Genomic DNA, 17,858 nt, shown 5'->3' on the forward strand with positions numbered 1-17,858 from the left:
GTGTGTTCTTTGTCAAAAAATAGCCATCCTGTGTACTTGTCTTAGAAAACAAAACACGAGTCCATTGACCATAATTTCCCCTTAGAAAATAAGGCTTCTCAAGGATGACTATCTTAAAATAAACACTATAAGTACGTCGACTATAATTTCCTCTTAGAAAAATAAGGCTTCTCGAACTGGAGCCGAGCTCTTTTGAAGCCTTGTGAAAATTTATCAAGCAATCATTCGAATAATAGCTAAAATTTGTTACTCAAACCATCAAATTAATCCATGCTAAAATTTACTTTGAATGTCCTTTGTCTTGAGCTAAAACTAATAATATTTAAATTGACGCAAAAAGCTTGTGTATGGCTACAGTTTGCTTGCGCTCCCACTCCAACACAGTGGTGGTCTCGTGTTATGAGCACAGCCACCTGCTTATAAAGCCCTCTAGGGGTATAAGTCCTACAATCAGGTTCTTCGATTTGCACATTTGTGAACTGCAAGCGAATCCAGAAAATACAATGCAACGTCAACAAAAGATTTCAATTTTCTTTAACGGAAGACAGTGTTTGCCAAGTAGTAAAACTTATAGACTAATTCCTGATTAAATGACATGAACCATTTGAAACCAGATTCACAACCATAGAACTTCTTACAAATTGCACCTTGAGGTTCCAGAGGCACTTTGTCATACATCAAAGGGATCTAGCATAGATAATCAATGGTGTTCTGTTAAATAAAGAGTAATCTTAAATTTTCATATTTCGGGAAAACCGGATTCATTCTTAAGAAACTTTAAATCGTCCAATATTCAATATAAATTTTGAGACTGCGAGAAAACTTATTATGGGAGCATATGGCCATTTCGATCGCTGAAAAAACTTTATGCGACAGTGGAGATTTCTAATATATTTCTGAAAATTGATTGAACACTAGAAAATAGCAGCACGGTACAAAACGGAAATAGCATCCCCTTAAATGGTTATTCGAATGCGCTCTGCTTACCCCATTTACTCCACCATGGCATCACTTGAAACATCTCCAGCAGGTTTTTGAGATTTTACAGTGTTCTTAACTGTAAAAAGGATCACAAAATTGACGAGACGAGCTGATCAATTCCAATAATAAGCCATAAATAATGAAGAGAATGACTTCAAGAAACAAGAAGTAATGATCATTTACAAATGAAAAATTCTCTGTAAAGTACAGAATCACCGCACCTTTCTTGTTCTTCTTCAATTGCTTAACTTTAAGTTTAGCACTCTTCTTCATGGAAAATCTAACAGAGGGTTTCGAGGCATCTTTTGAAGTCCCTGAAATAAAATCCACCAAAACCAAAAGACATCCTATCAAAGACCATTCAAGTAGAGTACACAGAGACCGTCAAAATATTAGGAAGATGAGTGGTTCTAACATGATTAGACTTTTAGACTTCATTAGGATCTCTCTAATTCTTAGACAATTAGTATCTGAAACTAAGACATCGTTGGTGTGAAGAATGAGATTCAAAGTCCTTGTATAATCCCTTGTTTGGCTCAAGTTTTACCATAACTAGAGTTCAAAAATAGCTATGTCCATCCAATCCTCTGTCGTGACATCCCAAGAGTCAAAAGGTGCCCAAGAATCTAAGGAATTAGGGGAGTGACATCTGTTCGAATTCAGGTTAAAAGCCAAAAATTATACATTATCATGCAATCTCACCGAATTCAAAACCTCTCACGATAAACAGCATTACAAAGAATGAATAAATTGCAAGAATTCAAACGCTGGCAAAACATTAGCAAGGCGAACGTTTTGACAGCAAATAGGTAGCAAAATTTTTCAAAAAGTAACAAGCTAATTCAGCTCATCATCGACATAGCAAGATAATTGTCACCATGATTCAGGATTAAACATCGAAAATATCAACTACGTACCATCAGCAACAGCCATCTCTACATCTTGCATCGTGATTAATCCTTTCTCCACTGCCTCCTTTTGCTCCTGTATCAAAAAAATAAATAAATAAATCGATGAACGATAGAGTTTGAAAAGACAAATATCACTCATTAAACTAATTTACGGACCCGTCGCCATTTTTTCAAGAGCTTGCGCTTGCGTTTTCCGGAGATGGAGAGCGGTTGAGGCTTCTGTTGCAGCTTTCCAGTGAAGGGATCCCCGTGTACCTTCCTCTTCCAAATAGCGACAGCAGCGCGGCGCCGCTTCTGAACCTCGTTGAACTTGGCCATCTCCACAAGCTTCAGTTTCTCCTCTTCTCCAACCCCTAAAATTCTCATTTTGATACGGGAGGAGTCTTCTCTTATTGGGCTGGGCCCAACTCAAAAACAAGTTGGGCTGGTTCAGATTAATATCACTAATACCTAGATTTATACAGCTCACGTCCATGACATTACGTAAAATATTTGAACGATTTGTGTTACTAGTTCACACTAAATTTTAATATAACAAAATAATTTCAAATATTCTAAATTTTTGTAAAAAATGTTTCTCGTGGGATGTTTGTGTTCAAGTTTTTTATTTTATTATATTTTATTTTTGTAAACACATGAATCTTAAGAAGGATATTTGGGTAAAATTTGACAAGTTTTATTTCACATGCTAATAAGTTTTTTTTTTTTTTTGTTGTTGTCAAACATGACTTGTATTGGAGCAGAAGATTCCACGCCTAAAGGATGCATACATATTGAACTTCCTATGGATGACTAACCACGAAGCGTGTGAAATTGCAAGGTCAGTTATTCGCTAATGATACTTCTTGAATCACCTATTGAGCATATCAAGTCATTCCCGAAAGTTATTTCATGTCGTAACATACATTCCGCCGGAGGAACGTCGATGAAACCATGAGACTATAAAAATTAAACCGATACGGTGAGCTTGTCAATTTGAGGATGAGATGAGATAATCACACATGTTTTAAAACAAGTACATGGATAAATTTATTGACGAAAACGAGGATGCCATATCCATGCACATTTTTCCGGGTCCAGTTGGAGCTGGCTCTGAAACATAACAAAGAATTAGTCCTTTTTGGGTTGCCAGGGTTGGAATCTGGTCCAATCTCTTTGTCCAGGGTTAAGGCTATGTCCTTTGGAGTGATAGATGTATTCATCTCCCTCTCCGGAAAAGTTTTCTTTGTGCTCAATTCCATATCGTTTCGGTTTCAATAAGAGCAGCTACATCAAATGTACTCTTAATTCAGCTTCTCTGCGTATACGTAAATTCAATTCAGTGATTATGGTCGTATGCTAACTAACCTCATCTCCAGTATGATCAGTTACGAAATGAAGCCATCCATGCCACTCCGGTGGGACTTGAGAAGCATTGTAACGATTCTTAGAAGCATATTCCACCCACCTATGTCTCCCTAATATCGAGTAATATGCATAAATAATCAGTTTGCAAGATATAGCTTCGAGAGCTCTCAGCATGAGCAACAAATGCAATTACATCCACAGAAAATAGTTATCTCAATAACCTAAAGCATGTACGCTTTGCGATAAGTGGAGCTTCAAAATAGAGCAATGAGAATGGTAACCGAACTCTACGAAAAGAATTAGCAGAAAGGATAGGCACAGAAAAAGCTGCTAACCATATTGAGTATCTCCAAGTTTCTGATAGTACTTATTGCCAAATTTATCAACGCCTATAAGTGTTGCTCCAATATTGTGAATCTTTGTCTGCCTGCATAAATAAAAATAACAATGGCTAACCATCAAACCTTCAGAGAAACAAACAAGAGATGCCAATTTTTGCTCAGTTCTAAAGAAAAGGTACAAGCGAATACGTCAAAAAGGAGGAATAGGGCATAAAAAACCATTTGAAGAGTATCACTAGCCTTGTTCCTACATTTGACACATTCATAAGATTTCAGCCACAACTTCCCCAAAAAGACAACTGAGGTGTGAAAATTTAAATGCCATAAGAGTATGTCACTAAAAGAAACAAGAAATCACAAAGCAGATATTCACATATCATAATTTTGCCTCCTCAACATGTATGATGACCAGAAAGAATTTTGATAGATAAGAACAACAAATAACATTCAAAATCCAACGAGGAGAATAAGGTGAAGGCGACAAGTAGGATCCGGGAATCAGGATCCATGGAAACTGAAAAGCATACAATGAGTCGTTATGTGTTGTGTACAATCTGATTCCTTGCACAATTTCTTCTTTTTATGATGACGATTGCAGTTGTTTATTCCGGAAGACTGAGCTATATAAAAAAAAGTAGTTCAAAAAAGAATTTGAGCTGTGTGAAATATTACTTTGCTTTAAATGTGTTCAGATTACAGATGACTAGACACCAAGTTAGGGGAAATGTCCCAAAGAACACGGCTTTTCTATGCTGTTTTCCTAACTGACAATTATACAATGCCTCAGGTTATCCATCAACTAAATTACACACAATCTCTCGTCGTCAAAAGGTTAGACAATATATTTTTCAGTTTCTTGCTAGCCTAAATATTCAGAGAACAAAAATATATTTTGGCCATTGTAGGCATCATACACATGACAAGAAAACGACAATCTTAATCTGTCGCTTCACACAAACCTCAGATCCAGCCTTTTCACATATGGAACAATTAATCTAATTATTTATGCTCATAAAAAAGAGGCCCAATCAGTAAACCGAAAGCACACTTCAGAACCTATCACAGACCGAAATGATCCACTCATGTACATAAATGTTTAGGTCCAGGCGCTGGTTCTCACTTTTAATCTTTGAAAATTGGATATGATGTACTATCCTCAAACATTACTTTTATAAATATACATACATTAATGAAATTTGTTTCTTATCAAAGCATAACACTGATAATCCATTACACTCAAAAGAAATATCTACAGACTAACAGTCAGCAGGATAATCTCAATAACTCAGATATTAATTATGCACCACACAATTAGACTATTTCACTAAATATATTTCACTGTCGCAAAGTTTGTGTTATCAATACTATATTTTAATTTGAGCACCTCAAATTTTGTCTATATGATGCGTCAAAAAATCGATTTTCGAAAATAATGTTATCCTTCTTAAAGAGTGTCTAGATTGAGTTGGAAATTGAAGTTTGTTTTCTAGACATCATCATAAAAAATAGTAACTAAAATAATATTTTACGGAATTTATTACAATTTTCAATCAGTCCCATTGGATAAATATCAAATAAAAACTACGACTCAAATTAAATTATTTATAACTCGCAAGAATTGCATGTTCCGAGTACCTAGTTACATATGAAGATAGGGTCCCAGAACACTACTTACATAAGATTTCCATCCAGAAGAGCGCTCCTGCAGAGAACAAAAGCAAGAATACATAACTCAGTGGAACATATTAATAATTAATAACAAAATAAGTACATAAGTAACCATCACAGATTTCAAGCTGAGAAGGGTAAAAATAAAAAACATACAAAGCATCAAATCACAGGTTCAATAATATGGTTGCCATAAAACCAGGCGTAGCTAATATAGCAATTGATTTCAGCTGAACACGCTTCCACTGCAATGAATTTTTAAATCATGAACCCTAGGAACTAATTAACTAAATAACAAATCGACAAAACGAAACAAAAATCAACAAATAAAATACACAGGAAAGAACTCAGAATACATAAAAATTTGTTATTATACCCAGATCCAAAAAATTTCGATCGTTGCGAAGGTAGATAAAAAAGTAAAGGAAAATTTGTTAACAATTAGAAACGGGAATGGAGACTTACAGGAATCCTTCATCTTTAAGCTCACGGAAGAAACCTCTGACACCTTTTTCTCTGATCGATTTCAGAGAGCTTCTCACCACCGACGCCATTGCTGAAGCCGTCTCTTTGCAAAGGGAAGCTCAGAGATGACCACCGAAATGTTCCTCAGCACGCTTTTGATGAAAGATCTACGAAACCATAAAGTCGTAGTGCGTTTTTGTGGCTTTTATTTTTAATATAAACTTTACGTGGACTCGGAAAATAAAGTTATTGGCTCAAAAAAATAAAGTTATAATTTAAATTAAAATGTATTCTTGTTAAATTTGGCCGTCCTTTCAACTATTTTCAGGGGGAAAAGCATAAAGATATTATAAATAGATTTAAAAAAAACATAAATGATTCTAATATATAATATTTATTATGATATGATAAAAATTATAGTAATTATCAAAGTCTCTTTTTACGTTTAATAATTAATTTCATGTTAAAGTTTGTAGTTTGACTACAAATTTCATCACCTTCATGCGTTTGACCTATGGTGAAATTTGATTATGATTAAAAAAAATGAAATAGAGTGCATGTTGATGTCCAAAATCAATTTTTGTTGCTTGATCTTTATACTGGTAAATATTTTTTTGTTTTTGTTATATTTTTGTTAACAGCTTTTGTGTGCTACTGTTTTATTATTTCTGGTTATGATATATGTTGGATTTTTGCAATAGTTCTTTTATTTTGTATAAAAAAATTTATTTTATAGATGGATGGAGTCAAAGAATCAACTCGACGATCACATATTGTGGTTGTAGCAATAGTAGCTTGTGTTGTTCACTTGAATATGTTATTTCATAAAAATAAGAGCTACATAAGTAGCATCATATCAGAAAAAGATTCAAAAAGAGATGTAGTTAGGAAGGAGTTAATGTATCGTATTGAAACTGATGAAAGAATTCATGGGGTGCTTCGTATGGGGCCAACAACATTTATGAAATTTGTTATACTATCACGAGAGAAAAGTTTCCTCAAAGATATTATTTATAGCAGCATAGAAGAACAATTTGCAAAATTTTTGTATGTTGTTGGGCAAAATGAAAGTACTCGCTCAATGGGATTTATATTTTTACGATCTGGAGAAACCATCAGTCGACATTTTCACAATATCTTGAAGGCGATCATATCTCTTCAAGATCAATTCATTATACAACCTGATGGAAATGAGGTCCCACCTGAAATCTTTCATAATCATAGATTCTATCAATATTTCAAGGTAAAATATATAGATAAAACTTTTTTTTTATTGTTTTATTAAAATTTAAGACATACATGATTAAAAAATAATTTAATTTTGATACATATAATAGGATTGCGTTGGTGCAATTGATGGAACACATTTCCGTGTTTAAGTATCTAAAGAACATGTTGCAAGATATAGAGGAAGAAAAGATTTCCAGACACAAAATGTGTTGGCTTCATGTACCTTTGACTTGAGGTTTACATATGTGTTACCTGGATGGGAAGGTTCTGCAGCTGATGGACGTGTCCTTGAGGATGCACTCGAAAGAGAAGATAAGCTAAAAGTTCCAAATGGTATTTCATCATACATATACTAATAAATGTAAAAATGGTACATAAAAATATTATTAATCCTCAATTTTTTTTTGTAGGTAAATTTTATCTTGTCGATGCTGGATTTATGCTAAGAGATGGTTTCATTGCTCCTTTCAGAAGAGCTCGATATCATCTAGAAGAATACACTAATCGTGGGCCAGAATCCGAAAAATAAATATTTAATCACAGACATGCATCTTTGAGAAATTCCATTGAAAGAGCATTCAGTGTTTTAAAGAAGAGATTTTCAATTTTAGCTAGTGGTGCGGAGCCTAACTACAATGTAGAGACACATTCCGAAATTATATTAGCATGCTGCATTTTGCATAATTTTCTCATGGGAGTAGATCCGATGAAAGACTTGATTGTTGAAGTCGATAGTGAACTAACAAATGAAGATATTGTGACTGAAGAAAATACAACTTCTCGTGGTAGATCTGAAAGTGGTAGGCGTGGAATAATGATAAGAAATAGAATTGCGCAAGAAATGTGGGAATATTATGCGTGTGGTCCTACTTAGAATATTTTGGTCGTCCTATAATTTTAATTTAATAATATTAAAGTTATTTGATTTATATGTAAAATTTGTTTTTTTTATGAATTTATATTTTTTTTATTGTTTTACTCAACAAACTAATTGCCTAATTGTCTTATCATTAGACATTTTAATTATTTTTTTATGATTTGAGTTTTGTAATGTTTATCACATCTTAGGAAATGAGTATTGATGCTCCAGCTATTGAAGTTGTCCACTACAAAAGTTGGACTCAACAGATGGATGGGTTTTTGCTTATTTTTTACTTGAACAAAAGAATCAAGGACAAAAATCAGATAGAAATTTTTCTCAAGCTGCGTACAATGCTGCTATCGAAGCTATTAATTCCAAATTCACTATGAAAGTAAATAAAGATAACGTGCAAAATAGATTAAAAACTTTGAAAAGAAAGATGACCATTGCTTTGGAAGTCTTCAAACGAGGTAGTGTGTGTAACGTCCGAAAAACCAACCTACGTAAACCACATGCATGCAAAAAATTGTTTTACTTGCTTAATTGGTTTATTTAATTGTTTTTAAATGCTTGCATGATATTTTATTATATGATTAAATGTATAATTGCATGATTAAATGATTATATGACATGATTAAATGAAATTAAGGATTTTACCCAAATATTCGATAATAGGCAGGGAAAAAGAGACTGGGGACGACCAAGACAAGAATATGTATTTTTACTTAAATAATTGAAAGGGGATCGGTTACGGTGACCGGAAACGCAACGGAAGCACAAAAATTTTGATTTTAGCATAAAATTTTCGGCCACCAACATTCTGGTGTAGCAAACACAATAAACACAAAATGACATATATAGTGTGTTAAGAAATGTACCTATCAATCACAAGGATTGATGTATGGCTCCAACTAAGGTGTAAACACCTTAGCTCTTGTATGGCAAGAACTTCTACAAGCTTCCAAAGAGCACTCCTTGCTCTAAAATAAAGCCCACCACCAACTAGGTAGATCCCCTCATATTTTGCACTAGAAAAATATGAGGATTTTTCTTTGAGAAGTGAGTGTTTTCTCCAACCATTGAAGAACAAAAAAAATGGAGAGAATGAATAGTATTTTCGGCCACTATTCATGCTAGGAGAGAAGGAGAGACATTTTTTTGGTTGTGGGAAAAGTTAAAGTAAAAAAGTTGCATGCCAAGCCTTGGTTATACAAAAAGTTGTCTCCCAACCTTTCACCTCCCATGCATGCAAGTTTTATTTGATTTTTAACAATTAAAAATCCATGGACTTAATTTTAATTATCTCAAACATATTTGAGACTAATTAAACATTACTTGAATTTACTCAAGTCCCACTAGTTAAATAATTATTTAAATTGAGCTCTACAAGACTCAATATGATTTAATTAATTCAACACTTGAATTAATTTAATTATTTGGACTCTACTAGGTCCACTAGTGTTTAATTAATTCAACACTTGAATTAATTTAATTTAGTCCATAATAATGTTTATGAAAATCACAATTTTCAAATACATTATTCACTTGGCCAAATTTTAATTTAGGAACACTTCCATAAATTAAAATTTACATTTCTCTCATAGAAGTCATACTTCTATTTTTCCTTACGCCTATAAACTCATTTATAAGCCGTTCAACACATTGAACTATTTTCTCCTTTATAGAAGTCATACTTCTAATTTTCCTTACGCTTATAAACTCCTTTATAAGCCGTTCAACACATTGAACTATTTTACTTCTCAACGGGATCTAGAAAGCTAGTACTTGTGTGGCCCTCAATGGTTCATTGATACAACTAGCCGTGGGTTCACATCTCCATGTGATTCGGACTAAACATGTCCTTATATGAGCATACCCCAATTGCTCCATTCTTATTTATCAACTCCTTGATAATAAGAACGTCAGAACTCAAGTCTGATAGTACCCAACCAATCATGTTAAACGCCTAGCAGCATCGCTTACATGATTCCCTAGGTATCAAATGATAGTGCCTGCAAGAACCATTCAATTATGGTTAGCGTACAGTACGGTCCCTTCAACTCATATATCCCGACCGATTCGACAACCATTGGTTTATCGAGAGTTGTCAATGAATCGATACTATGTGTCATGTCGTAGTTGCATCGATGGTGTAATCTATGAAACCCCTTTCATAATTACCACCATACTCTGATCAGAGATTTCAAACTACATATACATGAAAAACACATAGGATATCCATACCCGTAGGTAAGCGGTGAATCCCCGACTACAATGCATCGACTCCTATATGTTTCGACAGAACACCCAACCTTGCCACCTGATGACCCCATGAGAGTCGGTAAACAAGTCAAAGTGTAATTCTAGCACATAGAGTCTCAATGTTGTCCCGGGTCATAAGGACTAATGGTGTACAACCATAAACTAGGACTTTTCCACTCGATAAGTGAGAACCACTTGGAAAGTCCTTTAATGGAGGGTTGTTCAGTGCACTCTACCAGGAGCACCTATCTGCATGCTCGGACATCACAATGTCCCCTACCAATGAAACATGGTACTCACATCGCAGATACTAGTCTCAAGCTCGAGCGGCCTATATCCTTCTTAGCGGCGGCTGAATCGACTAGGAACCGTTTAGAATATACAGTATTCCAAATATGAGTTTCATGATACTCATCATATGAGCATCTCATATTCTTTCTACTATTTGTATATTCAAGGGCTTTATCTATGCAACTAGCATGGGTATATAGATAAAGATGTGCCAAAACAATAATTTCAAATATTATTAAAATAAAGATTGCTTATACATAGAGTTTCATTGTGAACACTCGGCCAACACTTGGATCGACGTGCACATACTCTAACAATAATGTCAAGGCTTCCTAATATGATTTAAAAATGATTTAATTTTTCCTAAAAATGTTGGAGTTCGAATTATTTTACGAGTCGAGCTCGATTTTTCCCGAGAAGCCGGTTTTGGGCAAATAAGGAGTTTTAAAAGATCAAAAATATTATTTTATGGAAAATAATTTTATAAACTTATTATTTAATTACTTAAGTGTTATTGGGCCTAATTTAATTAAATTAAGTAGGCCCAATTATTCTTAAGCATGCAAGTCCAAAACCAAAGCACATTTAACTTGTTAATTAAATTATAAATATGCAACCAAGGTCTTTTAATCACCACAAACCAACCTCCATCAGCCGTGAAACACATCAAAGCACACACCACACTTTCGAAAAATAAGGAGAAGGAAAGCTTGTGTTCTTCGTCGCCCAGTCGTCCTTCCTCGCCGACGATTGAAAATTCGAGCGTTATAAACGCAAAGACACATTTTCTAAACCTTTTTAAACATCATACAAATCATAATATGTGTGTTTTAATTGTTTATGCATGAAAAAAAATAGGTATTCGATAATTTTTTCGGTAGAACGTTAATACGACGTTTTTGAGCTTTTATGAAAAACGTTTTGAATCCAACGAGTACGCTGCCAAATTAGGATGCTATATGAATGAAAATTGGATGAAACGTGATAAATTTAAAGGAAGAAGAAGCTGGAACCGTAGGAAGAATTCAGAAAGAAGAACCGTAGTTTTATGAGTGGTGCAATATTCAAGTGGCTCGAACACTATGCATGGGGCTTAGGGGTTCGACCAGGTCTCGAGAAGGGCTCGTGCTAGACGTGGGTCAGGAAGGGTCCTAGCCCCTTCAAGCATGGCTAGGACCCCTCGCGTGCAGCATTGGAGGAGTCCCATGAAGTAGGGACTCCTCGCGCAGGCTGGGAAAGTTGACAGCAGCCAAAGGGGGCTCGCTGCTGGGGCTTGGGCGAGCTAGGTAGGTCTTATAGGGTCTAAGGATGATGGGCAAGGGTTGGGCTAGGGGCTGGAGTGGCTGGGCTGGCTACTGGCTCGAGGGAGCGTGAGGGAGCCGTAGCGTGCAGGATTGTTGTTCTTTCATTCAGGTGGTTCGCTGCAGGGGTTCAGGGGCTGGGCTGGGCTTAGGCTGGGTCTGGTCGGTGCCTTAGGAATGTCCAGGGAGGGTCAGTGAGGCTCGGGCTCGGTGGTGGCTCAGGCAAGGAGTACCACGCAAGAAGGAGACTCCATCGCGTTTGGAGAGGGGGCACGCGGCTGCTGCTGTTCTGGTGGCTCGTGTGTGGGTCCAGGGGTCTGGGCATTGTCCAGGGTTGGTTAGGGTCATGTGGGCTCGGTGGTGGCTCGGCAGGAAGTCTCCTAGTTGGCTAGGAGTCCTAGTCGTGTAGAAGGGTCACGCGCAGAATCTGGTGCTTACGTTGCTGGGTTTGTGCACAACTTAGAGGCTAGTTCTATGAGCTGGTCTTGCTCAGAAGGGTGCCTAGGTGGGTTTGTTAGGGTTTGGCTTGAGGTGGCTCGGGCGTGGCTCGACTAAATTAGGAGATGGCTCAGGTTGATCGGTTAAGGGTCAATTTCGAAATTAAAAGGCAAAAATTGAATCCATGGGTCCACGGGTGTGGCTCATGACTTGGAAGGGTAGAATAAATAATAAAAATTTTATGCTTAAAATTTGGGATCAAAATATTAAGTTTTGAATTTATCCAGGATTTTATCGCCTCACGAAACGTTAATTAAAGAATTAATTGAAAAGCCTAGTTTTAAACTTTATAAAATTATGAAAATTATATTTAAACTTAAATAATTATTTAGAATAATCCCATGTCATTAAAAGTGAGAAAAAGATAAATTCGAGAATTTTTACGTCCAGGAGCAAAACGGTCTTTTTACACTTAAGAAAATACGAAAAAGCTTGGCAGCGTCCCGAACGAGCATAACACATGTTAAATGATATTATATGATTTAAAATGATGATTTTGGATGATAATATGTATTTTATAATTTATGGTAAAGCTGTGCAATTTATACTGTTTAAAATGCTAGTGAATTGACTGTGACGAAAGATATGATATATGATGTATGATTTTGTGTGGATGTCGTGAGGGGAAAAAGCCCTAGAGGGAGCCCATTTACGGGAGAAGGTCCCAGAGAGAGCCCATTTATGGAAAAAGGCTCCAGAAGGAGCCCGTCTATGGGAAAAAGCCCTCGAGAGAGCCCTGACGATCGTATTTCCACGGTGGAACCTAGTGCACAACCCCATGGACCATGTGGAGCTAAGACTGCAGTCGACCAAAGGATAAAAGCTAGTCACTTTCAAAGATCAAACTTCACCCAAAATGATATATGATTGAAAGCTTATGATAAAAATGATTTTATGATATATGATTCATGATGATGATTAAAGTTATTTTTAGAATGATTTATTTATGCTCAAAGCTTATTTTAAATGAGTTTTAAAGGATTTGTTTATGCTTAAAGTTATTTTAAAATGATTTTACCATTTATGATTTAATTATGCTAAAATGATTTTATATGGTTTATTTATGTTCAAAAGCTATTTTAAATAAAAGTATGTGTTTAGCCCAATTAATTTGCCAATGACCCAACTTGGCTTAGGGGGCAGTTTGTTTAGCCAAAATTCTTGAAGCCCACGAGCCACAACCCAACAGATAAAATCATATAGTTCCAAGCCATAGCCCTACGGATAAAGCCCAAGAAGAGTTTCAGTTCGGTCCAAGAAAAGCACGATGTTTGGAGTTGAGCTATGAACCAACGTGAGTGATCGTGGAATGCGGTTGAAACTTCCCGTGGAGTGTGACAAAGGCAGAAGGAGTAATGAAAGGATCGGTTAATAAGTGAAATGTGTTTAGAAGGGGGGTTGAATAAGCACTCAAAGATTATGTTCGTTTTTCGAAAGTTGAGTTCAGTTTTAATGATAAACTGAAACTAAATATCTCGTAATTCAATGACAATCAGTTTAACAGAGAAACAGTTGCGGAAGTAAACTGAATGAAAGATAGAATAACTAAAACAAAAGGTAACTGAAGTAAAAAACACGCAATTTGTTTCTGGATGTTAGGAGAATGGAATAACTCCTACGTCACCCCTTCTATCACGAAGATAGGATTTCTACTAAAAGACTTTGATCGAATACACTGTTTGTACTGACCCACTTCAGTTTGGTCTTATCAATGCCACAACTGAAACTCTTAGTTCGTGACTGATCTTAGCACAACTTAATAATATAGCAGAGATTACAGTATGCTAACAAGCTCAAAGACGGTAGCCTTTAATGCTACAGATAAAACTTAGTAAGAGAGTGAGCTTTTCATTTCAGCAGAGTAACAGCTTGAGTAAAATAGTAGTTCTTGTATATTTCTTCAGCTGCTCTGCTCGCCTATTTATAGGCATCTCTTCCAACGGTAACTTGATATAATATTTGAATTTTATATCTGTTGATTGGCCACGTCGATATTCTTCTGACAATCGTACACTGTAGATTCTGAAATGCGGTGTTCCACTACAAGTTGCAGTCTGCTTGTACTGATGTCGGTTGAACATCCCTTTCATTTGATGACGTGTTAAGGCTGAGCGATCAGATAATGAAAGTAGCTGATAAGCTTGCGCTGAGTGAATCAACTGATCAGTTTCCAACTGATCAGTCAGCTGTCTCCAGGAATCCAGTTAGGTGCAACTGATCAGTTTCTAACTAATCAGTCAGTTAACTTCGACAGTTCAGTTCAGCTGGATTCGGTTGCCTAGATACTTCTCGTGATACTTCAGTTGCTTAATACGAAATTTTATCAGTTGGTTCCGTAGATGAATTGTTTGTCAAACAGCCGAAATTAAGTTTCCAACAAGTAATCAGAAAAAAAGATAGACAAATCAACACAAAAAATCTGCACCAACTTCTGCAGAATTCTTTCATCAATTTCTCGCTCATTTTCCATTTTCCATTTTCCAAGCAGTTTATTTCCTAATTTCTTCAACTTTATTGTAGAATGTTGGTCAAAATTCATAACAGCATATTTAAGTTTGATGTTGCCTATGGATTCTCCCTATAATTTCTTTATTTTCCTCAATTTATATGTTTAGCTTTGAAGCCATATCGAAAGAACTATAAATAACGGTCGAATCGAGACTCGCAACGCTTGATAAACGAAGTCAGATCATTCACATTTGGCATGAACACGTGCCTGGCACGCCCCGCAATTTTCGTGATAAACAAATTGGCACGCCAAGTGGGACCAAATGCCTCCAAACCGTACTGAGAAGACTGAGGGAATTCCTCCATCACAGGGGAAAGGCCATCGCTCATAGGAAGAAGAAACTGATGCAGATGGAGGAAAAGTTGAAAGACTTGTACACCAGTTTGAAGAAGAGACTATGAAGGAAGGAGCTGTCATTTCTGGCGGCGACGGACCTTCAAAAAACTTCATGTTGATCATGGAAAAAAATATCCGTAGTGATCTCAGAGAAATAACCCAAGCTTTCGCTACTGTCATGATGGAGTTTGTGGCAGAAGTGAAGGAATGGATGAAGTCTGCAAAAGGCGAGATTGTTGCACCAGAAAATGAAAAACTTCAAGATGTTGACACTAAACTGTTTAAGGATCAAGGCTAGGGATCAGGGATTTCTCAAGCATGTGAAAATCGCCACTTGAAAAAAACACCAATTCCTGAATTGGATAAGGAAGGAAGGTACACTCCTCCGCACAAAAGGGACGAGGAATTGGGGTTGAAATACCATAATTGTAGTAACAGTAAACAAATGCCCGGTAATATATTCTCTGTGACATCTCCTAACTTGCATCCAGGGATGTATGGTGATGGGAAAATATGGGGTATGCAGTACCAAATTCGGGGAATAACGCCCGGGGGGCAGTCTATCCTCCACACCAGTTACAACATACTCCAGTGTTAGATTTTGAGACTGTACGTGATGAATTCAAGAGTTGTATGGCCCATGAGTGAGGCCAATCAACCGACCAGAGTTTCACAAGCCATACCTTGACATTGTTGATCGTGACAACCCTTATCCATGAGGATACCGCATTCCAGACTTCACTTTATACTCTAGGGAAGATGGTCAATCTAGCGTGGAACATGTAGCAAGGTTTACAATCCAGTGTGGGGAGTTAGCAAATCTGGAGAATTTTCTAATTACAAGTTACGATTGTTCCCCAATTCTCTGACTAGCACTGCTTTCACGTGGTATGCGACGCTACCTCGAAATTCTATTATGACTTGGCATGATATGGAACGTCAATTCCATACACAATTCTTCCGAACAGTACCTGAGATCAGTATAGCGGAATTGTCAAAGGTGGTCCAAAAATTGGGGAAATCCGCTAATGATTTCATTTATAAATTCAAGAAAGTGCGAAGTAGATGCCGAGTGTTCCTTCCTAAATCAGAGTATGTGAAGATGGCACAACGAGGGCTTGATTTTGAACTTAGAAAGAAGTTCTAAGGGATGGAATTCCGTGATTTTTATGAGCTTGCTGCCAAAGTATCAGAATATGAGGAATTGTTACGGGAAGAAAGTCATAAAAGAAAATCTACAGTGGGCTCTTACTTCCAAGAAGTGGAGAAAGTCGCATTGGCATAAGTGATAAATTCTGGGTCACGTACTGTTCCTTTCTTGAAAAGCAAGAGCGAAGAAGTCTCCAAGAAAAACATTCCCCCAGTGCAAAAACCTTATACTTTCGATGCGTCAAATACGGAGGAAATCTTTGATCAGTTGGTGAAGGAGCAATTTATAAAAATTCCCCCAGATCATAAGCTGCCCACTAGGGAAGAGATGAAAGGAAGAGATTACTGTAAGTATAACAATTCCTTCAACCATAATACTAATGCTTGTTGGGCTTTCAAAAACGTCTTGCAGGAAAGAATCAACAAGGGAGTTCTGAAATTTCCCGAGAAGAAAGAAACGATGATAATGGATGAAGATCCTTTTCCCATGGTGGCCAATGTGAATGTGAGCAGTACCGATTTGCGTTTCTTGATAAATGAAAGAAGAAGGAATGGAGGTGAGGACAGATCCATCTGGCCAGGAGTTACTATAAAAAAGTGCTGGGTGCCTTAGAAAATGATGTTTGAGGTTAAGGAGAAGAAAACAGAAACTTTTCAGCGAATAAATCGTTATCACAGTGGGGATGATATGTATTATTGGGGGAGGAATATGAGGTACGGTGGGGGATCCATGGCCAAAATGCCGGAGAACCAGTACCTCAGACGGGGCTCGTTTAATAGGTCGGTGAATGACGACAGAAGAAGTGACCGGCAATCATTCCAGAAGATAATACAGAGGCCGACGATAGAAGAAGTGACCGGCAATCATTCCAGAAGATAATACAGAGGCCACCACCTCTAGACACCGATAAAAAATATGAAAAGAAATCCCGTTTTGTTGTTCCTCCCAGAGCAATCCCCGACGGTGTATGGAAGCATGTAGAACATCCAAAGTTCCCAAAACCTCTGTCTCGGATCCAAAAACGACGTGTGTTGAGAGAAAAAGCGGCTGAGCGCAGATCTAAGATGGAAGAGTCATTCAAAGAGAAGAAAAAATTTGGGAGGAAGGCTACTGAAGGCAATGAGGAAGAAGGTGATGACTTGTTATCAGAGAAAGACAGTGAACTAGTCAAGAAAGCTACTTTCAAGGTGGGACAGATTCTCGTTTCTTTCGAGTGTGCTACTGGCTGATTAATGTTGCCAGAGGAATTTTAACGCAAAAGGATATTTGAATCTGATATATCCACTGGAAACCAAAGTGTTACAGAGCCTATTCAAACCAATATTTCGAATGAGTGCGTTTGTGTTCTTGTTGATGAAGAAAAAAGAGTTTTGATGAAGCGAACTACCAATGAGATGACCAAACATATTAAACCACTCTATATTATAGCGCATGTGAATGGAAAGCCGTTGTCTAGGGTACTCATAGATAATAGATCTGCCGTGAATATTTTACCATACCGAATCCTTCAGAAATTGGGAAAGAATGTAGAAGACTTGTGAAAGGATCGGTTAAGAAGTGAAATGTGTTTAGAAGGGGGGTTGAATAAACACTCACAGATTATGTTCGTTTTTCGTAAGTTGAGTTCAGTTTAATGACAAACTGATACTTAATATCTCGTTAGTCGATGACAGTAAGTTTAACTGAGAAAACAGTTGCGGAAGTAA

At 36.7% G+C, this 17,858-nt stretch overlaps 3 protein-coding genes across 4 annotated transcripts; 1 reads left to right on the plus strand and 2 right to left on the minus strand.

The window, feature by feature from the left end:
• Positions 1-64: 64 nt before the first annotated feature.
• On the minus strand, positions 65-2,288 carry LOC140989605 (uncharacterized). 2 transcript variants are annotated; one of them, XM_073458883.1, is made up of 5 exons: positions 2,049-2,288; positions 1,899-1,965; positions 1,203-1,295; positions 988-1,057; positions 65-444 (listed from the first exon to the last, which is right to left on the minus strand). In XM_073458883.1, the coding sequence occupies exons 1-4, from the start codon at positions 2,256-2,258 to the stop codon at positions 993-995; spliced, it is 435 nt and encodes a 144-aa protein (XP_073314984.1). In that variant the 5' UTR covers positions 2,259-2,288; the 3' UTR covers positions 65-444; positions 988-992. The 2 variants fall into 2 exon arrangements, with proteins under 2 accessions (XP_073314984.1, XP_073314983.1); XM_073458882.1 differs by having other exon boundaries at positions 65-479.
• Positions 2,289-2,816: 528 nt separating this feature from the next.
• Positions 2,817-5,908, minus strand: LOC140989604 (probable NADH dehydrogenase [ubiquinone] 1 alpha subcomplex subunit 12). The gene is made up of 5 exons (XM_073458881.1): positions 5,714-5,908; positions 5,256-5,282; positions 3,575-3,666; positions 3,240-3,349; positions 2,817-3,158 (listed from the first exon to the last, which is right to left on the minus strand). Exons 1-5 carry the CDS (start codon positions 5,800-5,802, stop codon positions 3,003-3,005), a joined length of 474 nt encoding a protein of 157 aa, XP_073314982.1. The 5' UTR covers positions 5,803-5,908; the 3' UTR covers positions 2,817-3,002.
• Positions 5,909-6,449: 541 nt separating this feature from the next.
• LOC140989393 (uncharacterized) lies at positions 6,450-7,352 on the plus strand. The gene is made up of 3 exons (XM_073458598.1): positions 6,450-6,956; positions 7,051-7,060; positions 7,103-7,352. The coding sequence occupies exons 1-3, from the start codon at positions 6,450-6,452 to the stop codon at positions 7,297-7,299; spliced, it is 714 nt and encodes a 237-aa protein (XP_073314699.1). The 3' UTR covers positions 7,300-7,352.
• Positions 7,353-17,858: the final 10,506 nt, after the last annotated feature.

The sequence above is a fragment of the Primulina huaijiensis genome, chromosome 12 (assembly GCF_012295235.1).
Source record: "Primulina huaijiensis isolate GDHJ02 chromosome 12, ASM1229523v2, whole genome shotgun sequence".
NCBI lineage: Eukaryota > Viridiplantae > Streptophyta > Magnoliopsida > Lamiales > Gesneriaceae > Primulina > Primulina huaijiensis.